This window comes from Buceros rhinoceros, unplaced genomic scaffold, assembly GCF_000710305.1.
Source record: "Buceros rhinoceros silvestris isolate BGI_N320 unplaced genomic scaffold, ASM71030v1 scaffold16834, whole genome shotgun sequence".
NCBI lineage: Eukaryota > Metazoa > Chordata > Aves > Bucerotiformes > Bucerotidae > Buceros > Buceros rhinoceros.
Genome location: NW_010409002.1, coordinates 25,093 through 48,561, shown reverse-complemented (window position 1 = coordinate 48,561; position 23,469 = coordinate 25,093). Strand labels below are relative to the sequence as shown.

General features: G+C 38.6%; 1 protein-coding gene across 1 annotated transcript; it reads left to right on the top strand.

The window, feature by feature from the left end:
- The first annotated feature begins 10 nt into the window (after positions 1 to 10).
- Positions 11 to 19,706, top strand: WARS (tryptophanyl-tRNA synthetase). Its single transcript, XM_010135086.1, has 10 exons — positions 11 to 220; positions 1,310 to 1,517; positions 8,916 to 9,024; positions 9,945 to 10,064; positions 10,666 to 10,848; positions 12,110 to 12,210; positions 13,426 to 13,538; positions 14,626 to 14,799; positions 17,560 to 17,700; positions 19,431 to 19,706. The coding sequence occupies exons 1-10, from the start codon at positions 107 to 109 to the stop codon at positions 19,587 to 19,589; spliced, it is 1,422 nt and encodes a 473-aa protein (XP_010133388.1). The 5' UTR covers positions 11 to 106; the 3' UTR covers positions 19,590 to 19,706.
- The last annotated feature ends 3,763 nt before the right edge of the window (positions 19,707 to 23,469 follow it).

The following is a 23,469-nucleotide window of genomic DNA, read 5'->3' as shown; positions in this document are numbered from 1 at the left end:
CCCCTACAGTTGTTGTTGCTGCTGTTTTGAATCTACAAGCCAAAGACTTAGAAGACATTAAATTTAGTTGAATTGTAAATAAGCAGATCTTTTGCAGTCTAGCAAAATGGCTGATAGTCCAAACTGTGATTTGAAATCTCTGAGTCCACTTCAGCTGTTTGAAAGAGTAACTGAACAAGGAGAGAAAGTCAGAGCACTGAAAGCAGGAAAAGCACCAAAGGTATTTGCAATTCATGTTTTGAACCCATCCCTTTTCTAGTTAGGTCTGTCTTTAAGAATGCTGAAGAAAATGATTGTTCTGAGATCTATTTTGTATTGCAGTAAGGAAAAAAAATCTTTTTAAAAAACGCTTATGTCCATTTGTGAACTGTGGACATACCTGGAGCAAAATAGTCACTAGCAAGAGCAAAGTTTTTACTTAATTCAGAATTAAGAACAGAGTCATAGGCTTAGAAGTCTCCTTCAGCCAGTTGCCATGCTGTGTGACAGGATCCAAGGTATTTGGATCTCAAGTAAAACTTACATCACTTGCCTTCTTCCCTAGTTTTAGATGCTGCATTAAAATCTTCTTCTCCATGCATTATTGAACATTAGCAGATATGTCTTTCTGTAACTGACAGTCCCTGCTTAGTCTCCCTCAAGTAATTTAGTAATTTGCCATTAATTTCAAGTTCATTATTCTTATTTATTGTTATGCTGGCAAAGAGAGTTCTGTTTTAATATGGGCTCTCTTAGTGTATTACCTGTGGGAGAAAGCCTTGGAAACTGGGCTTCAAACAAAGTGTTGATCTGTTTATTGCTTGCATGAGATCTTACAGTAGCTTCTATTGAAAAGGTCATAACTATGAAAGCTGTAAAGAACTTTTTGCTCTAGTTTGTCTTCAAGTCTACCAATGAATTGTAATGAATAAATTATTTCAAGGTTAGCCACTAAAAGCATTAGAAAATAAATTAGTAATGTATATTATATTTATATATCTTAGAAATTAGTGCTTAGAATGTTAAGCTTGTTAAGCTTCTGAAAAGCAGGCAAGCATTTTTTTTTCCCTCAGGCAGAAATTGAACTGAGGTGCTTTAAGTATCTTGGCAATGGTGATGCTCTGAATTCTGCCAGTCAGGAAATGATAACTGCCTGTCTGCTTTTCTTTTACCTTTGGCAGTGATGCTGCAAACTTGTAAATAAAGGCTTAGAGTTTATGAATAATGCAATTCATGTCAAAGCATGGATACAGAATTTTGAAAGGTCAGGACATTAATGTAATTGTCTATCTTAAGTGTGTTGAGTCAAACAGTTTTTTTCTTCTTTCAGGATGAAATTGATACAGCCGTGAGGATGCTGCTATCACTAAAACAGTCATATAAAACAACAACTGGACAAGATTACCAGGCAGGCTTGCCTCCAAAAGATCTTGTATCAATAAACAATGGTACAACTAAAGAAGAGGATGAGGATTTTGTGGACCCCTGGACTGTGCAGACATCAAATGCTAAAGGCGTGGATTATGACAAACTCATAGGTATCACTCTTTCTTCACTCATACTAAGAAATCTATTTAAACTGATCCCAGTGACCACAAAACCAGCAAAGGATCATGACAAATCCTAATAAAAACCATCATAGGTAACATTTAATTTATGTCTAATCTCAGTATTCCACGTCTAACAAGTTTGCTGTGGTTGCTGAAAATGTCGCAGACAGGGATTTCCTATGGAAGACTTAAATCCTTTGCAGAGAACTTTTCAGTTTTCAATAGAAGTTTTACTTGTGGTTTGTTTCTTGGTTATTAGAAGTTATGTTAATGTTATTAGAAGTTATGTTAATGAAGACACTATGACTGAGTATCTGCTTCTTCAGTGCCTATGATGCAGTACAACTAGAGCCTAGAACATTCTGTCCGTGCGTAGGATTCTTCCTATCATCTCTCCACATCGGCCTTGACTTCCAAATTAAGGAGGGCAAGGATGATCCAAAACTAATGCAGAAATCTTTAAGTGTAATGACTTCTTCAGAAAACACACTATCAAACAGGCAGGTGCTTACTGGGATGAGGAAGATGTACCTAATTCAAAAAACATTCTATGTAATGGAAAATATTTTAGAAGGAGTGTTTACAAAATTTTCAGAGTTGTGTAATTTAAGAAACAGGGTTGGTTAATTTCCTCATTTGTTTTAGAGACCACTATTTTAAGTATTTTAGTAATTTGAGTCTCGCATAGAAACAGGCAAGAGAAATATTCATTAATTTTTACTAATTTTGCAGGTTTTATTTCATTATTGTCAATCTTCAATTCATATTTAGTTCCTCAGTTGTACCTTGCTGCTGTCTGCTTAGTAGCTTGTTTCTCACAATAGACCATACACCCTTATGTGGCAGTAACTGTGTATTTGCTTTAGGGAGCTCAATTGCTGGTAACATCATGCTTTTAACCCGTGATGTTTTTGTAAGATCATGTCAAATGTGTGTACGTATTGGCTTAGTCTGCAGAAGGTAATAGGAGAAAGAAGAAGTTGTAAAGGGAAAAGTTTGCAAAGAAAAAATATACTTCAGTGGGGAAAAGGAAAAAAGATAATTATTAGAATCTCAAAGTGGACAAGATCTCTTGTTACTAGTCTATAAAGTATGGACAAGGTTTCTTGGGGCTTTGGGAGGGGTCCTGTAGAAAAGTGGGGAGAGTAGAATACTTGTGTTGGCACAATCTCAAGATCTTTCTCAGAATAGCTAGCATGACTTCGTTGTAAATCAGTTCTCTAAAGCCATGTTAAAGCCTGACAGCAATGGGTTTTTTTTCCAGGAACTGCTTGTGTGGATGTGTGCGTACATGATCTTTTGACCTACCCTACAGTGGTGGGTTAGCCTAAAGGGCTTTTACATTTATGGTACTAGCGGATTGGGGATTTTGCTGGATGAATCATTCTGCATATTGTAAATGATATGTTGGATTTCAGAGAAGAACACTAGCTGCTAGCCTAGCGGCTTCAGGAAGTGAAACTGTTACTGCATGTTATTGATAAACTTACTCCTCTTCTTGCCCCTTTTAAAAATAGTAACGAAAAATATTGTCCAAGAACTTGACATCAGATAGCTCTTACCACCTATAATCTGTTTATTTGCTAAATGGTTCCAGAGAAAGTTGTCAGTGTGCTTGTGTTTATTCAAACATGGAAGAAATGAAAGTGCGAAACTCACTATGTAATTGAAAAGGTTAGTCTTTTCAGATGGTTGTCCTAGATATGCACTTAAGTATATGATTATACAAGAAAACAGCCTGAAGATATACTGGGAAGGAAGATTCTGTTAGCTAAGTACTAGACATGAACATCCCCAGAGTCTTTTTTTTTTGTTTGTCTGACCATGAGCAAAGAGCAGAAGGATGAGTGAGAAGGAGCTTTGTATGCTAACCATGCTGGTAAGCCATGAGCTGAATGTTGCAAGTGGTACAAAATGGCAGAAGTTGGTGGGGGTTTTTTGCAGATCACCTACTTAACCCCCTTTCTGAAAGTGGAGTCAACTAGAGCAGGTTGCTCAGGACTTTGTCTAGTGGGATTTTTATTATATCTAAGAATGGAGATCTCATGACCTTCCTGGTTAACCTGTTCAATATTTGACCATGTGCACAATGTGAAGGTTTTTCATATGTTTAAATGGAATTTCCTTTATCTCAAATTGTGCCTATTGCCTCTTGTCCCTTCACTGGGTGTCACTGAGAAAAATCTGGTGCTGTCTTCTTTACTCCTCCCCACCCCCACCTTCCCCTAATTGCATATTTATACGCATTGATAAAATCCCTCCTGATCCTTCTCTTCTCCAAGCTCAGCAATCCCAGCTCTCTCAACCTCTCTTTGTATGACAGATGCTCTAAGCCCTTCATCTTTATGGCCCTTTGCTGGATTCACTTTAGTATGTCTGTGTCCTTTTTATGCTGGAGCCTGTAACTGGACCCAGTACTCCAGATGTGTCTCATCAGTGCTGAGGGGAAGGATCACCTCCCTTGACATTCTGCCAGCACTGTTCCTATTGCAGCCCGTAAGGGCCTTTGACCTTCCAATGCCACGGGAGCTCATTGCTGCTTTTTGTTGAATTCCTTGTCTCCCAGGATCCTAGCACCCCAAGGTCCTTCTCTGCCAAGCTGCTTTCCAGCCAGGTGACCCTCTGTCTTTACCGCTGTACAGAGCCATTCCTCCCCAGATTTCAGACTTTGCATTCCCTTCTGGTGAACTTCCTGAGATTCTTGTCAGCCCATTTCTCTGGCCTGCTGAGGTCCCTTTGAATGGCAACACAACCATCTGTTGTATCAGCTACCCGTTCCAGTACCTTGTCACCTGGCAACTTGCTGAGGGCGTACTCTGTCCTATCATGCACATCATTAATGAAGACATTAAACACTATTAGCCCCACTATCAACACCCTGGAGTACACAAATAATGTTGAGCTCCCACTGAACTTTGTGCTGTTGGTCACAACCCTTTGAGCTTGGCAGTTCAGCCAGTTTTCAGTTCACATTACTGTCCACTTATCTAGCCCAGGTTTCATCAGTTATCTGTGAGAACAAGACAGGAGATGGTATCAAAAGCCTTACTAAAGTTGAATATCCAGTGTTTTTGCCTCATCTGCTAGGCTAGTCATATCTTCATAGAAGTTGGTCTGTCGTGATTTCCCATTTGTAAATCCATGCTGAGTACTCCCAGTCACCTTCATGTCTTTAATAATGTTTTGGAATGGTTTCCAGGATTATTTGCTCCATCACATGCCCAGAGACTGAGGTGAGGCTGGCCAACCTGTAGGTCCACAGTTACTTCTTCCTGCCCTTCTTCAAAGTAGGAGAGGCATTCTCTTTCTTCCAGTCCCCAGGAGCCTCTCCCAGTTGCTATGACTGTTTAAAGATTATTGAGACTGACCTGGTGAGTAAAGTTACTGTATAGCAAATCATAGGTTATTAGTTTTCTGTACGTAAATATAATACAGCAATGGCAAAGAGGAAAAGTAGACAATAAACTGTCAGCAAATGCAAATATGCTTTTGAAAATGGCAGCTCTCAGGCCTTCTTATGTACAGCGAGTTGAAAGCTGTCTTTTGGTAAAAACTAGAGCACTGGAGATCAAAGGCACGCTAGGAATTTTTTTAAAGCTTGTTATGGAGTGGAGACAGTGTCCTTATCAGAAGCTGTTCAGGAAGGCATATTATTTGTAGATTAGGATAGAAAGCCTAAATTGTGTTTTGAATGTCCTCATAAGAGGAATAAGAGGAAATACATAGGGAAAAAATACCCATTTTTTTTAAACATGAAATATGAAGACGGGCAAAGATAAGGGAGTGGTGCATTCTGTGAATGTTTATTAAAGATATTTAGGTGTTTCCAGTCAAGTGTTCTACATACCAGAGAGCTTTTAACCACTTTCTCTATTACCATATAAATATTTCTAGGGTGACTAGCCCAAATTAATCTGGGCATTTTCATGTTTCCTCTTTGTGTAAGATTAGCCTCTTACCAGTTGCTATTGTTCTGCTGAATCAAACATTTGCATGTTCACTTAGTCTCTTTTTAGCATTCTTCCAGATTATGATTACTTCACCATTTTGTAATTCATTTTACTTGCTAGGAAGAAATTCATTCAATAATTAAGGTTTGCTTAGGACAAGCAGACGCAATAAAGCTTGAAAAACATATGGGTTAAAGCGTTGGTTGCTGAATCAGTGTACCAGCATTCATCTTTTTAGTGACATTTATTCTAATGGGCCAGCAGATAGGCCCAGTGCCGCCTTTGTGCGATAACCTGCTGAATTCACCTCAAATGAATTAAATATTCTAAGCAGGAACTTGTTTCCCATTGGTTAATAGTGCAAACACCAAGCTGAGCAATGTGCTTGACACGCCTGAGGGTCGGGATGTCGTTCAGAGGGGCTGCAAGAAATGGGCTCATGTGAACCTTATGAGGTTCAACAAGGCCAAGTGCAAAGTCCTGCATTAAAATCAATACAGGCTGGGGGATGAAGGGATTGAGAGCTGCTTGCAGAGGAGGGCTTGGAGGTACTGGTGGATGAAAAGCTGGATGCGACCTGGCAATGTGTGCTCATGGCCTAGAAAGGTGGCTGCATCAAAAGCAGCGTGGCCAGCAGGTCGAGGTGGGTGATCCTGCTGCTCTACTCTGCTCGGGTGACACCTCACGTGGAGTACTGTGCCTGGGTCTGGAGTCCTAAGCACAGGAGAGACATGTACCTGTTGGAACGCGTCCATAGGAGGGCCACAAAAAATGATCAAAGGGATGGAGCAAATCTGCTGTAAGGACAGGCTGAGAGAGTTGGGGTTGTTCAGCCTGGAGAAGAGAAGGCTCCGGGGAGAACTTACTGTGGCCTTTCAATACTGCTTGTATGAGAGATGGGAACAAACTTTTTAGCAGGGCCTGTTGTGACAGGACAAGGGGTAATGGCTTCAAACTAAAAGAGAGATTTAGACTATATATAAGGAAGAAATTTTTTACGATGAGAGTGGTGAAACCCTGGCACAGAGAGGTGGTAGATGCCCCATCCCTGGAAACATTCCAGGTCAGGTTGGACAGGGCTCTGGGCAACCTGATCTAGTTGAAGATGTCCCTGCTCACTGCAGGGAGGGTTGGACTAAGTGACCTTTAAAGATCGCTTCCAACCCAAAGAATTCTGTGATTCTGTGATAACGCACCTAGTTTTCCTTCCCATTTACTCATTCATTCCTACTAACTTCAAGTTTAATGACTGTGTACAAAGCCTTGTGTTATTGCTGTGCATAACCAGTAATTCTGGAAGAAAATGAAATGGTTGTAGAGGATCGGGAATAGCAGAAATGCTGATGTTCAAATTAGATACGTTACCAATCTTCTTTCTTGTCAAGACTGAGTCTTTCTTTCAGTGGGAGTTTCTGATTTTTGATTGTGAAAGGCTGTTGAGTGAATAGTTTATAACAAAATGGAAAAAACAGTTCCCATAACAATCGCACATACCCATTTTTGGCCAGAGTGTAGTAGAAGAACTCCCTCTACTCAGGGCTTCTCAGTATCCTGGTGCACCAGTGTACGCATTGGTTTGTCTCTTGTGTCTCATTCCCCCATAAATCCCTTGGGAGCATTGCAGGCTCATTGATTAGGATGGCTGTGTTTCTAAATAGTCTTTCTTGAGATGTATGCAAAGCCTTAATGAACTAAAAATAGCCATGCTGTGCTTCAAGAACCTGTCCTGTAAAGGGGTGGAAGGCCTCTCTCCTTTCCTTTTCTGGGGAAGAAATTAGTCTGGTGTAGTATAATAAGCCCAGAGTGCCTGAATATTTGGCTTTTCAAATAACACCAGTGTACTTTAATATTCCTTGCTGGCCCTGCAGGTTAATTTTCTTTGTGAGTTGCATACCCAAGGCAGTCCACTGGGTAACCAGCACAGGCAGAGAGCTCTGCCTCCTGCTGGAATCAGTTCTCTCTGTTGTCCAGTGGTGTCAGCTGTCGTCCTGTCCAGCTAAGGTTCATTACCATGTGCTAGGATGTAACATGAGAAGCCTGCCTGCTCTGGTAGAAAGTCATAGTCTTTGGAAGGACATTTTGGTTAATTACGATATTCCTGTAGGAAGGCTTTTAATGTTACTTGCGTTTGGCTTAAAAAAAGAAATTGACAATTTGGAAGCAGGAACATGTGTAAGGGGGGAATTCAAAGTAAACCTACTTCTGTGGGGGACATTCATAGTGACTGTTGTGTTTTCCACAGGGCAGAAGTATAGTAGCCATGTAAGTCATAGTTTATTAGCTGCATAATACATGAATTTAGATTAATTTATTTGTTTCTAGTTTCTTTAGCGTACTGTCAAGACATTTTAAATTTGTCAAGTGTCAGCAATGTGTTCCTGTGGAATGATTATTTCCTGTTACAGCTAGGAAGACCCAAAGTGCTTCTCTCTTGTGGACATGTGTCTTATAACCATGATATTTGCCAGTCTCTCTTTAATAAGATAGTTGGAATAGATGGGTCTAGATATTTTGTACATATAAAATGTATTTTTACATCCAGAGGCTCTGTTTTTTTCTCTTGAATACTTCCACATTTCCAATAACTAATATTGCACATTGTTCTAATGTTGACTAGAGCAGAACAGTAGCAAAGAATAGATTCTTCTCTAGATTTTTTAGATTGAGTCCAAATCATGGAGCATTGACCTGTTTATTAGCATCCAAAAATTGGGATTGGAGTATGGGAAGCCTTACTGAAGAAGTAAAAGATTTTCCCAATTTAAATTTATTTGGAATAGGGAAAACTACTGCTATTTCACTCTATCAAAACCTTTTTTTGAGTTAAATTACTACACCTAAAATGTTGGTTTATTAATCAGCTGATTTCCTGAACTACCAAGTAATAAGCCTGCCTTGATTGCATGAAGAGATTATGCATTACCTTTTTTCAAGCCTCTTGAGGAGAGCAGCATCTGTAACATACCCTATCGAGAAGTATTAAGTTTGCAGAAGACTATTTGAGGTTGGAAAAACCATGTGATCTGCAGGCAGAAAATTTATACATCAAAAGAGGAACATTCAGAGTCTTACAACCATTTTTATCCTGTGGCTTACAGAGGCCAAGTGATTGACCTAAATATGGTGCTTTGGAATGTTTTTTGTTCTGAGCATCAACACTCCTGTTACAGAGAGACTGCAGTTATAATCAGTCATGGATGGAGCAGAGTATTGCTCCATGTAGTAACTGGGCCTCCTACTGCAGAGTAACCTCTGGAAATGGCTGCTGGGACTTCAGGCAAGATTCAGGAAAATCTTGCCATTTTATCTTGAAGACTTCAAGATGGATATGTTCTTTTTAATCTAGGCTGTATTGGTATGTTCTTGGTAATCCAGGATCTGGATCTGCTATGCTTATTTTATGTTGGTTTGTTTTTTTAACATTTTGTGATTATAGTTCGGTTTGGCAGCAGTAAAATTGACACAGACCTGATAAATCGAATAGAAAGAGCTACTGGGCAAAAACCTCACCGCTTTCTACGTAGAGGAATCTTTTTTTCTCACAGGTAGGTTTTTCTTGTTTTAAAATTGAAAAGGTCTACCTATTGGGTAGACCTTCTGTGGGCATTATTGGGAGAAACCTCTGACTAGCGAAAGACCATGTTCTTTTATACAAAGGTAAACCAACTGTGTCCTTCGACATTAGCAACTACCGCAGTTTTCCCTTGGCAACATTTGAAACCCTTGGTTGCATCAGTTTCTGGTATGTCCTCGCGCATCCCAGAGATTGTGGATGGATCTGAAATCGGAGAACTGTGCACAGAATCTTTGCTTTGTACAGGTCCCTTTTTGACTCTGCATCAGCAGCCGAAGGCATTGGCCTAGCAGAGAATTCCAGGGCTCACACAGTGTCACTGCTGGTTTCAGCAAGGTGGACCTCTGCATCTGTATTGTTACACAAAAAAGACTCAGGGAATAATCTAAAGCGCCAGCCTGCTAGTCAGCTACACCACGTAATTGTTACAGTGCGTGGGGCTTTTGGGCCATGGCATCTGTCGCATTTCAATTAAGTGCCTGGGCGTGATTCAGGGCATAACCTCCACCAGATGCCATTCCAAGCTGGTTATTTGAACCTATTTGGGAAATGATTACCAGCTCTGGTTTACTAGGCCTTAGAAATTTTTATCCAATTAAGTAACTTTAAAAGTTGCACTTTTTTTTAATTTTAATTTAAATATTAACTTTTAATTTAATTTTACATTTAAATTTTTTTGAGGTTCTTTTTATGGAGACTGAAGGAGACAATACTTTTCTGAAATTAAAAGCTTGAACCAACAAAGTCTTTTTATTTCTAGAGCACTTAATATACCATATTTTATTTATAAATACATTAGGCTTTAAAAGCACCCAGATTTTGAAGAGAAGCTTTTTGCTGTGGATGTTTCTTCTAAAGAGTTGCATCATGTTTTCTCTGTTTTTTCTTCAGAGATATGGACCAAATCCTTGATGCTTATGAAAATAAGAAGTCCTTTTACCTTTATACAGGCAGAGGGCCATCCTCTCAGGCACTGCATGTTGGTCATCTTATCCCATTTATATTCACGAAGTAAGTTATTTCTACCATTTGTATTAACCAAAACATTTTTTTATGAGGAAATATTGAACATGGTTTATGGAACTGCCAAAACAATACCTTGCAAGGAGTTCAGTTTATGTGAGGTGAATATTAATGAAGTTAAGCAATGCAATCTTACCTTTTCACTGAAATGATCATATTCCCTGCATCGCCACCACGCCCTCTTTCTTGCATCCTCAGCTCTGTGGCACTCCTTAGCATTTTTGTTGTTCTTAAAAACAAGTTTGTAATGAGACTTGGTAACATTACTCTACAGCAGTGCCTGCAGTAGCAGGGCACAGAGACATTGGACTCAAAGAGCTGAAAATCTCTTTGAATTCTGTTTCCATTGCGATTGGTGACTGCTATCAAGAAACTGCTGTGCAGGAAACAGTGGGTCTTTTTTCCTGTTAAGTTGGCATTATAATCTGTATAAAATGTTTATTCTCTTCACAAAAACATCACTGCATATGCATAAAAAGAAAATAGCAGACCTCTTTATATACTTTTGTTTAAATATATAAAAATAGCTGTGGGACTTAAGTCTTCATTTTGACTTACTTAGAGATAAAAATCTTTCTGCTGCTTTTAGGTGGCTGCAAGAAGTATTTGATGTTCCCTTAGTTATACAGTTAACTGATGATGAGAAATACCTTTGGAAGGACCTGACAACTGAGAAGGCATATGAGTACGCTAGAGAAAATGCAAAAGACATCATTGCATGTGGTTTTGATGTCAATAAAACGTTTATGTTTTCTGATTTAGACTATTTGGGGTAAGTATAAATTTCTTTACAGCATTGTAATGAAAAAAATGAAGTGTATTTTCTTTCCAGCTTTGACAGCCAGCAATGTTTTAATAAATGTATCTGAATTTGAAACCTTCAAGACAAGTTTTACAACACTTAGAATAGAAATGTACCAATTTTTCTCCTAACCTTTTATATATAGACTATTTTAATCCTCCTGTATAACATATGAACAAGTACTTGTGTGTGTAATGCTTAAATTTAAATTATGAAAAATATATTAAACTAGCTAAATTGTAATACCTAAATTACCAAGACACCCAGGTTGTTTTGTCAAAATCTCTGAGATGTGTTTACACTTCATCTGTGTTCATGAAAGGCATCCCAGCAACTTGTAGTGGTCAATTTATTTAATAATACACCATGCAAGATTATTATTTAAACTTTGAGTAAAGTTTAAAGATAATTTAAGAAAAAGAAACTGCTATTGGAACTGCCATCTCAGAAGGAAGAAGTTAAGTGTTGAAGTTGTGCCCCATGTGGGGCACTGAGCTTCCTTAAAGACTTGGATGAGAGAATATATGTTTCAGAGATGAACTGTATAACATACAGCCCCAGAACACAGAGCCTACAAAGCAGTTTTTCTTCCTGTCACTCCCCTGAACTTTCTTTACTTAGAAAAGTTGCCTTAACACATACCTGCCCTGCGGCTGACCTAGGGTGAGTCGGAACTGCTGTTCCTTTTGCTTCAGCTCTTCAGCAGAAATAAAAAAAGGAGGAATTTGCTAAGCTATTTTTAATTTGGAAATGCTGCTGCTGTGTTTGCTGACAGAGAAATTCCAGTGAAGGAAACTTAGTCTGTAGAAAATGAGGATTTAGAGGATTTGAGCCTAGTGCTCCTTTGATGACCCGCAATGTCCTGTATGGGATATGCACTGGGGATACTAAGCAACGCAGAAGGCATGATCCATTCGGGTTGCCTGAGTCCACAGGGAAGCGTAAGAAAAGGTAAACTTTGGGCTCTGCGAGGCATTTTGGCACCATTGCCAAATCAAAATATTTCTGCGTTTAGACAGTTAATGGTGACAAAAGACGTTTGCAGTAGATTTTGGAGCGAGAGAAGAACCCAAGGCATAATGTTGTTTGGAAATAATTCTCTAATTATCATCTCAATGGGCAACAAAAAGTCTGGAATGGTGAGATTTAATCCTGCATGGCTTTTGTATTCTCAGCTTTTGGAGCACTCCTCTGCCCTTTTCATTTTATTTTACCACTTTCTTTGTCACAGGACAAGTACCGGATTCTACAAAAACATCGTCAAAGTTCAGAAGCATGTTACATTTAACCAGGTGAAAGGAATCTTTGGCTTTACTGACAGCGATTGCATTGGTATGGAATATTCTGAGTTACTAGAAGTGATGCTTGCTTTCACTCTGTGGCACTATATAAGTAATGATTTAAAGAGATTAGTATCTACCACTCATGAGATGGGTAGAAAAAGCAAGAAGATCCATGTTTCTAGTCTTGATTCAAAAAGGGAGTTATTGTGGTTCCTTCGCTATAGAAAACACTTTACAGCAAAATTTCTAGCGTGATACCTACCTTTTTGGCCTTAGCTAACAGTGCAGTACAAAACACCAGCGTCAAAGTGCCCAGGATAAAGAACTTTTTTATATATAATGATTGCAGCTATAGTCAATTACGCCTCCTAGAGATTACTATGACAAATACATATAGAAATTTTTCTCTTCAGAAAGTTATATCAACATGCATACACATATATATATATGACAAAAAGTTAAGGAGCGCTGAAAAGCCTGATTATCAAGGTGCTGAGTAACTCTCTCTTCCATTTACTTAACTGTGATTGCAAGTTTCTATCACATTGGTAAAAAAAAAAAAAAAAAAAAAAAAAAAAAAAAAAAAAAAAAAGATTCTGTGTCAAAGATGGCATTAAAACCTTGGTGTTCCTGAGCACTAACGTTGTTGTTTGACCAGAAATTGGGCCAGTAACAGCTTTGCAGCCTCACTGTAACCAAGGAACGGATTCCTACTTGTTGGAAAAATCTGCTCTTTGCTTTCTGTTCTGAGAGGATTTTGATCAGGGAAGCAGATTGGTCACCCTGTATAAAAAAGAAAACTAGATACATCTGAGATGCTTCATGAGTAGAGCATGCATATAGCAATGGTTTTAAGATCTTAGAGGGGAACTTGCCTGGTAAAGTAGCTCTATAGTCATTTTCTCACAGAGAGAAAAAACAAATGAGCAGCTTAGAATGATGAGATAGTCAGTTGTATTTCTGAGAAGGGTAGATGGTTCACTGATGAAGAGAGTATGCGCTGATGAACCTTTCCTAAAACCTTTGTGATCATAAGGCCTGCCTTTTTTCATTAGTTTGTATGTTGGTTGAACGTTTGTTGACGTTGTAGAAGGTAATGGTGATCAAGTTTCCTCAGATAAGGCAACACTGCTTGATAAAGATAGAAGCTGGTCTTCAACTGAGTATCTGAATGATTCACTTGTGCATTTTACATACTTCAAAAAGTTCTATGTATCATTGCTTATGTTGGCTGCTTAGCCTTTCCAAACATCATGTTTTCTAGGAAAGATCAGCTTTCCTGCTATTCAAGCTGCTCCATCCTTCAGTTCATCATTCCCACAGATCTTCAATGGCAAGGAGAACATTCAGTGTCTTATTCCATGTGCTATCGATCAGGCAAGAAAATCATATTACTTAGTTTGTTTTTCATGGATTTGTTTTTGTAATGTACCATTCAAGCTTCACGGTGGAATATCAAAACGTGTAAAAGATTCCTGCAAGCGCTTTTGTGGCACAGAACCTGGAAGAGATAAAAGGATGTTGTGCTGTGTCCTGACAAAGATGAAAGCTTAACCAATCAATCGTTAATCATGTGTTACTCATTCTTGCCAGTCTAGGATCTGTCTTGATCCCAACCCAGTTCACAGTGAACTGATATCTATGAAAGACAGTAAAATCTATGTATAAGTTTACTGACATAGGGATAAGGATAGGGGATAGGAGGTAACTTTTGACTATCTCCAGGGTAAATAGGACAAGATGTAATGAGTTCAACACGCAACACAAGAGACTTACAATGAACCGTAGAGAAAAGCCTTCTGCTGGCAAGAATAAAGAAACACTGAAATGGTTTGCCAGAAAGGCTGCAGAACCTTAACAATTCAGATCTATACATAGAGGGTGGAAAAACATTGGCTACAGATAGTGTCATTACTTTAAATAAGTATTGTTTCTAGGAATCATATTCTTCACTGTCTGCATCTTTAGCCAATTTAATCACAGGGACAGGCACTGGAAGGTTATGTAATTCCATTCATCAGCCGCAATATTATGTGGTAATATTACTGCAGTTGGTTTAAGTCAGATCATCTGACAACACTGCCAGCTTGATTATTGATTTAGTTCAGATTATGGGCTGATTGTTAAATGCCTCGGGAGGACGCTTGAATCTAAGTCTGCATCCAGCTTTAGGCATACTAAGCATAGTTTTCACAACTGTTTCAGTTCATGTAAATCTTTGTAAATATGCCTATTAATTGAGAAAATCAGAGTTTACTGTAAAACTATGGAATGATTGATTGTTCCTGTGGATGAACTGGATTGAAAGTAGGTTCTGGAACATCTCGTTGTTTGGTTTGGTTTTTCCTTTTTTTGTTTTTGAGTTTTTTGAGACCACCTGTTAAGGCATGAATGAGTCAGCACTAATCACATTTAAATCACATTTTTCAACTTTATTCTGTGCTTTTATTGATGGTTGTTCTAGGATCCCTATTTTAGAATGACCCGGGATGTAGCACCTAGAATTGGACAGCCTAAACCAGCCTTACTGCACTCTGTCTTCTTCCCAGCCCTGCAAGGAGCACAGACGAAAATGAGTGCTAGTGACCCGAACTCCTCCATCTTCCTCACCGATACACCCAAGCAAATCAAGACAAAGGTAAGGACTTGCAAAACCTGAGAGCACAAAGCTTTATAACAAAAAGGAGAGGTGATCCTCACAATAGCAATTGTTTAATGTTCTCTTTGAACATATCTGAATCCTTTTTCCCATACATTTTATGGCAAAGCATCTTCAGGAATTGACTGAGTTATGAAATACAGCTTGGGTAGCAAATATAATCTGTTGCCTTGCCAACGAGTCTAATACTACAGACGTTAGCTGGAATAATACACAAAACATCATGTTTGTTTATCTTGTACCTGCAGAGCAGCGGTATAAGAATAAGAGCTACGGAGGGTTATGCTCTTAAAATAAATATTATGTCGCCATAGTTTTGAAATCTGACAGTCCATGATGTTAATCAAATAAACATCTCTCTCTTGACTACCTCTCCCTGCTGAAAATACCAAACCTTGCAATCAGTTACAACACAGGTCACACTCCTCCCTCCAATTCACAAATAAATATTACGTTGAATTTCACCTAAGTTTCAGAAGGGGTATTTTCTCCCAGCTGAGTATATTCCTAGGGCATTTTTGAGCTCAAAGGAAATTCCCTCTTATCCAGTGTCAGGTGATTTAGTTTGGCAAAAGTTCATCTGTGTTATGTTATTCTAAAAAAATAAATAAAAATCAGTCTTTGGGAAAGGATTTATAGGCATGATAACCAGAATAACTATATGTCAGAACAATGAAAAAGATACATGGTTAGTGGCAACGCTGGTAACATTCTTCCAATTTTTTCCACGCTAGTAGCTATTAATCTGCAAAGAGATCCAAGATGCTTTGTGTCCAGCTGATAAGTCCTATTTCTGCTGTCTTTAAACTAGTTGGAAAAATAACAAAGTAATTCTAGATACTTGAAATACAAAAGCTGTAAAGAAAAAATTTGAATGTAAAGTACTGAGTAATTGATGAAACTTGAGATTTATTTCAGCTTCTGAAACCCATCAGAAACAAGTCTATGGAAATAGAGCTTGAGTAAAAGACCAATTACTGCTATGGTCAATATATTCAAAAACACAGTAGGAAAGGTGACTTCTGATGATGAATGAAGGTTAAAAGGAGAGTGCCACTGCTGCACAGAAAAATTACTACTCACAGCATTTTTCAGATTACTAGTACATTGCTAAGTAATGAGGTTCAAAACTTACAGGTAATAGAAGATGAAATATTACTAGCTTTTGGGAAAGGCCGAGGAGCTTCTAGGAAATCCAAGGAGCTGAATGAGAACATAATAAACTATTCTTTTTTTACCTATCAGCAAGAAGTTACAGCTCAATTATTTGTTTGTTTTCCTTGACAGTGTTATTTAGGTTCTCAGTCTGTACTAATTCAGGGAAAAGATCATTGCACCACTATAAATAAATCATGGAAACACTCAGTCAACAAGCAGGTGCCAGAATATGTGAAAAATTAGATTAATATAGGAAACATTTTGTATAAAATAAGAATGTGCCTTCACCTGGCACATTGTATTTAATCCCTCTCGCCTCAGTAAGAGGACAAACTGTAGAGATGAGGGATGTAGAAAAAAATTCATACAAAGACTTTCAAAATCTAGTAAGGAGAGGGGTGAGGGGAAGTGCAAAACAACATGTAAAAACTTCGTTTTACAGATACTGAGACAGCTGTTCTGGCTGTTCTACAATATAAGAGTAGATGTAATATGACAGATGGCCATCTGTTTTCGTAAGATATTCATCAGTGCGTCATTTTTGTAGGTAATTTGTTGTCACAAGACATCAGCTATAACATGGTGGTTGGAAAGATTAAAAAAGCACTAGACAGTCATACAGATAGTAAGAATGTTCAGAAATTATAAATATATAGCAGTTTCTTGATATCAGAATTAAAAAAAAAATCTACTTCATATGCGTGTTTGTTTCTTGGCTGGTTGATGAAGGTGATAACTGAAAAGATACAAGAGCCAAATGAAAGCTCAGCTTATGGTTGAGAAATACTTTTCTTTCCTCTTCCTGGTGATTTATTTTCTTCAAATTTGTAGGAATCTTAGCACCCTCTGAGAATTCTACACATGTGTAAATTTTTAAAATAGGGCAGCGGCCTCTGAGTTTACTGGGAATGGGATTAGCAGGTACATCAGTGCACCAGTACAGTTCACCAGGACAGTCCATCAGTGCAGTTCATCTGCCTGTAGGACGTTATGTTTAAAAAGAGGGGGAGGAGAGTCAGCAATTGCTACAGTTTTAGACTGAACAACAGAGCATTTGTCTATTTTCAGCTATTCTAGCCAGAGTTTTGTAATTTCTAACTTTGCTTTCTCTTGTTTTCCTTTTCCCAAAAAAGAGTAGGAGGCTAGGTTCTCTCTAAGATTTCTTCAAAATTCTCCATGCCGCCTTAATCTCTTTCAAAATTAATTTCATGATGAAGTGAATATGTTATTTTATTCTTACATGAAGTACATTTCCTGTAGGCACAAATTCTATCCAACAGACAAGAGCTTCAGCAAAAGAGACTTCAAACTTTTTTGACTGAGTCTTGGTTAATTTTTGCTTCATTTTTGTTCTGATTGTGCAGTCGGAGGAGTATGTGTGTAGCAGTTTGTCCCTGATGCATTCTAGTGACCTCCTTTTGGGTCTCTGCTTCAGTCCTGAGGCTCTGCATTACCTTTACCTACTCACCCTTCAGCTAATACTTAATACAGAATTTGGAGGATTATGATACACCTCTGTTTACAATATAGTAATCTGGAATTCTGTAGAAATGGTACCATCATGTCATTATGTTGTTTCAGATTAACAAGCATGCCTTCTCAGGAGGCAGAGATACTATTGAAGAGCACAGGAAGTATGGAGGTAACTGTGATGTTGATGTGTCTTTTATGTACCTGACTTTCTTCCTAGAAGATGATGACAGGCTTGAACAACTGAAGCAGGTAAGTAGCCAAGTTGAGGATAATACTATTGTGAGGGCAAAGCTGTAACTAAGTGCTCAACAAAGCTATAACTAAATCCTCCTATGAACCTTCTCCAGGAAGGTAATTGTGTTGTTACTCCTGCGCTCTCCATCCCTTGCGAGATTCAACATTAAGATCTCTGTATCTGTTTGCACTGTTCTTCTTTCTCACAGGCCAGTCCATCTCTTTAAAAAAAATAACAACTCCCTAGTATTTTCATAAGAATCTCTGTTACTGTGAGGACAGTAACTCCCCTACCTTTCAGATGAGGCCAGCTTAGGAGTAGCGTTGGTTTAGTTGTATAATACACTCTGCCTGTTCCTTAAGTGCAAGGATTCTAAGTTGCATTTTCCTTAAACTTATTTGGCAGACCTCTGTCCCCGTGGCTGGTGACAAGACATTTCATTTGCTTCAGCTGTGTGACAATCATCAATACATGGCAGTGTGCCTTCTCCGAAAGGCTGTATCTGTAGTTGATAGTGTCCGGGTCACATCATCAGTTTTCTCCTACTGGAAATAGCTGCAAGAAGGTCAACAGCTACAGTTTCACATCCAACTTTCTAGTCTTTCCCACGCAAGAGCAGTGTTGGATAATTACTAATCCCCATGCAAAGTGTTGTGAATTCGGTATGGAATTCTGGAGCACATTTACACATTGAGTAGTTTTCCTTTAGGGTCCAACCGCTGCAACAATAATCAGCCTAAGACTGCTGCAGAGCTCAAATCCTAGACCACAGCCAGCAGCTTGCTGCAGTGCTGCCTCAGAACCAGATTAGACAACACAAGTTGTGCCACTGTAGTGGCAGTAATGGAGCTGCTTCAGTTACAGTGCCAGAAGGAAAATTTTTCAGAAGTGAATACTCAGAGAAATCATTATCACTGGTTTTATAGCAAACAAACAAATCTTTAAAAAAAAAACAAACCTTCCTACTCCCCAAAAAAACCCTACTGAAATTTCAGTTCCTTTCATTCTTGTTAACTACTTGGCTGTTGCTAAATGAGCATCAGCAACATTTGTACCTTGAATTGCTATCATGAATGACTTGATGACAAGGGAAGGTGAGATTATCATGTTCACTGCCATTTCAAATCATAGCTGAATGGCCCCAGCCATGGTTTCTAACCAGGGCTGAACCAGCCAGCTGTTAGCCTGTGCTTCCAGCTAAAGCATTTTCAGTATTGGAGCAACTGAACAGATTACCAGCTATGAGTATGACTACTGGTGTGAACACAGATTCTGAGTGTCTTTGCTATAAAAAGGATGCTTCAGTCACATCTAATCTCTTAGCCAAATGCAGTGGGAGGAAAATATGGGAACTGGTACCTCTTACAACAAAAAACGGCTTAGGAAAGACTGTTTTAACTGGGATTCTGGGGAGAAAAATATGGAGTTTCCTGCAAATAATTACAGGATTTCCCAGTTAAATTCTTGTGAATGGAGTTTATTCAGTCCGTATAACTTGTCACATATGAAATGGCCCAGCTGCCTTAATCTTTTAAAAGGCGACAAGCAATTTTGCCAGTTAGTTACATTTTCAGTGATACAACCTGACCTTCTGAGGCATGTATTCATTTTAAAATGTTTTTATATTTTTATTTTTTAAAACATCCAAATCTGTATTTGCCAGCACCAGACTTCTAAAGAAATACTTGTCGCTGAGTCTTTTTCTATACAGCATCATATTTAGTGATCAGCACTTTCTTGACAGGCATACACAAGCGGGGAGTTGCTCACGGGAGAGCTGAAGAAAGTTCTTATTGAAACACTGCAGCCCTTGATAGCAGCTCATCAAGAGAGACGGAAGCAGGTCACAGATGAAATGGTGACGCAGTTCATGACTCCACGGAAGCTGGCTTTTGAGTTTTGAAAGAATGCGTGTGTAACTTAGCACTAGATAAACCAAAACTGAGTAACTGTTGTGTTCCGTTGTATGTCATCGCGTACATCATGTGCTTTATCAATACTGGCTTTTAGTGAGTTAATTACAATGAACATCAGAGTACAGGAAAAGTTTAAGAGAGGACTTAAATCTATTTAAAATCAGAATGTACAAGACAGGACCCAATCTTGCAGAAAAGCATGTCTGTCAGCACAACACTGTATTTTATTGTATTTCATGTTGAAAATATAAATTAAACTTCCATTTTGATGATAAAGCTTAACTTGTAAATTGTTTTAGCTATGTTGTTAAGTGGTCGTGTCTCAAGCTAGTTGCTCCATTTCCTTTTGTCGTGTGCACCTTAGTTTACTAGACTGCATGTCCTTTTGGGCTACAGGGAACAGGCTGCACACAAAAAATGAATGTTACAAAATAGGTGACACGGTGACTTAGGGCTGGGATAAATAGAGAAAGAATGGAGATCTGCCAGTTGAACACAAGAGAAAGAATATCAGACTGGTTTTGCTATCGTTTTCCTCTTTGAGCTGGGCATTTCTCAGAAATCTCACTGTAGTTTTGTTTCTGCAGCTATTGAAGTGGTCAGTCTGCCTCTGGAGGGAGGAGGTTATCAGAAGGTTCTACGTTCCTTCATATTCTCGGGTGGAAGATAGGATAGAAATGCAAATTTTAGTTTCTAGTTATAAAAGAATATATAAAGGTGTTAAATCATGCTGTGAAAACAAAGTCACTGCTGGACACAGGGATACCTCTAGTCCAGTCTGTTCTGTTTTACCACACCAAATCATTTAAACTAGGGGTATTATTTCAAGATATTCTAGTGAGAAAATAGACTTTGTTAAAATACCTTGTGTAGTATTTAATTATCTCCTTTCTTAAAAAGAACTTCAATGTTCTTGCTGTGATTTATGGAAGAAAAATTGAAAGTATTAGCTAATTTGTTGTAACATATACAGTGCTGAATGCAAACTGTTAGATCTGTCTTGTGTTTACGTAAACTGGAAAGTTGCTAGCCCAGGCATAGTCTTACCTATATCGAATAAAAATACCTTTGATAACACAGATGGGTATTGATGTGTGGTATTGGCAAATCATTTAAAAGTATAAGGAAGGCATTTGAATGGGATGTAAAAGATTTAAACTTTAACAGGTTCTGTACTGTGGGGCCTAGTGAACATATATTGACTTTCTTTAGAAAAGAAAATTAAAACCCCAAAAAAGCACATTTTTTTAATGTAAACCTTTGAAGTCAGCTGATTATGCTTGGCTGAGGGAGAATTTTCAAGGGTGAGACTTCTCTTTGCCTTCAGTAGACTTTGGATTGGCCTGTTAATGCATGAGAACATGTGCTGGGCTCCCTGTGCTGCCTGAAGCTGGTGCCACCTCACCAGCAGCAGTTCCATAACACAGTGCACACATCCTCTGCGGTAACAACCTTGATTTTCTGAGATGGAAATACCCGTGTGCCAAGTTGTATATGAAGTGCCCTGTTACTTTGTGCTTGTGCAAGGAACTAAAGAAAAGCAAATGCAAGGCAAGTTTAGTTCTAGTGCGTATCAGACGTGTATCATCAGGTGTGTCAGACGTGTGCTGAAAACAGCACTGCTTAGTTTTTGTCTTTTTCTTTGCAGTTGAAGCGAGCTGGCATTGCTAATCCAATGCCATTGAATTCAGTACATTAAATATTTAGAAGTGACTGATTCTCCACAGCCATAGTATCTCAGAGCTAACACATGTTCAACAATCAGTAGGAAGGTTTGGGGTTTTTTTTTTCTTTTGTTAAAGTGGTGGAACAATTCTTGGAAAAGAAAAATAGTTTCTTAAGTTCGGTAGTACATAAACTAATTCTTGGTTACTGTAGACTTTAATGACGACCTTCCTGTTCGGCAGTCCACTCTTTGTCATCTTTAAGCTGTACATGAAAGATAAGACTTAAACTGACTTTTAAGGGGCTTTTACAAACTTAAAATGCAAGTTTCTTTAAAATGTTACCTGCAGATCTGTCTTGCAAGATTTATTTTGTTTATTCGAGAAAGGGAAATATGCTGAAGGAGAAACACTAGTGTGTTCTAACTAGTTTATGTGTTAATTTTATAACACAGCAATTAAAATCTAGTTTGAGAATTCTAGAAAGGAAAGCGATAGCAAAATTATTTGGTATTTATTTACTCAGCAAGCACTTTACTCAAGTACTCTGACGAACTCTTAAAAACGTGCTTCTGAAATGATACTGTTTCTCAGGGAAGCCTTGGCAAATTCCTAAGTCTGTTGTCCAAGAGGTATTTAAAAGTCAAGACAAGGCAGTCTTCAAAAACGTGTGAAATGTCTAAGAATGTTATCAGCCAATGTTCCTTAAATTTTTCTCCATTTGCTCATATTTTGTTTACCTCTGTAACAGAAATGTAGATGGAAGTCAGTATCAAATTTCTTTGAGTTTACTCTTTTTAAAAAAAAGGGGGGGGAAAGGCTCAATTTACACTTTATTTTTGATACCTCTCCTAATCCTTTTAGGTGTTGATTTAGTCATCTGATAAAGCTGGTCCTTGTTTCAATGTCCCTTTAAGTAGTGAAATAGGGGGCCTTATAACCTGCTCTGTCCAGTTCTGCCAGGCAGACTTCAGGTTGCTCCCAGAGCAAAAAGTAAGGGTCAGTTGTCCAAAGATTAACTGGTCTCAAGCAATGCTGGATGTTACGTTTCCCTGCGTACAGCAGCCTGCTCTGAAATACGGGCAGGTTTACAATGACACTGCAGCAGGTATGGTGCAAAGCCCGGTGCTTCAGTGGCAACAGGATACTCCACACTTGCTGTTCTCTGAAAAGCACACATCCGAATAGCTTCTCATGGCTCTTCCACTGTCGCCAAGAGGCGTGCTGAAACCTACTTGGATATTCATAGATGCTGTCAGAGGATACAGGAACTATCAGCAACATGGAAATGTGAAGCAGAATGTCCCTTCTGAAGAATTTTTTTCTTCAAGGCCCCAGCAACTTTGTATCTGAAAGAAACCAGCTATGCTACAAGCTTGGTCCCCATAGCAAAGTAAACCCAGTACCAGCACGGCAAATGTGGTGTCTTGGTTCTGTCAGCAGGCCTTCAGCTAGCTAAGAGACCAGAACAAACAGTGCTGTGGCTATCAGAGTAGCTGAAGGTCAATGTAATACCAAGAAATCAGAAAATAAAGCAGTCAAGTTCTCAATCCAGAAGCCAAACAGCCAGCTTGGTGTGTTTGTAGTAAAGTACATAATATGTACAATATATCATTAAACAACAATTCATTTGTATTTGTGTGTCTGTGTTTACAGTACTCATACAGTCAATTCCTGTAGCTGTTGGAGTTTGTATCAGTGTGAATTAACTGAGTTCTTGCTCTGAGGAAGGTTACCAACCAATACACTGTTATATATTTTTTCCAGTAAAGTATTCTGAACAGGACGGATTGCAAAGCAGTGACCTTCCTGAAACTGGCTGCCTGGAGATACAGCTTGCCTCTGGTGTGGCATTTGCTCAGGCCACATGAAAACCCTTGGCACTGGCTTCCACAGTTTTTACGACTCATTTTTACAGTTCATCTCTAGTTCCTGCTTCTTGAAACCAGCTGAGTTTCAGTTACACCCATAGGAGGTGGCATTTTTATATCTGAGTATGTGACCTTACTAGGAAAGCTGAGCTACTTTATTTTCAAATCTTGGGCTGACCGTGGATGTTATCAACACTGCCTAACAATGAATTGGGTTTTAGTCTGATTTGCAGGCATCTTTTTACTGTCTCTGTTCTGAAGATGTAACGCCTGAGCAGACGGTCGTCTGAGAATAATACAGCATAAAGGAGTTGATTCCAGGGAATGTCCAT

What these genes read in the sequence shown, in the direction of transcription:
- WARS (XM_010135086.1), top strand. Translation starts at nt 107, where the DNA reads ATGGCTGATAGTCCAAACTGTGATTTGAAATCTCTGAGTCCACTTCAG. An exon ending in AAGCAGGAAAAGCACCAAAG is followed by an intron (nt 221 to 1,309) that starts GTATTTGCAATT and finishes TTCTTCTTTCAG; the next exon opens with GATGAAATTGATACAGCCGT. An exon ending in CCAAGCAAATCAAGACAAAG is followed by an intron (nt 14,800 to 17,559) that starts GTAAGGACTTGC and finishes ATGTTGTTTCAG; the next exon opens with ATTAACAAGCATGCCTTCTC.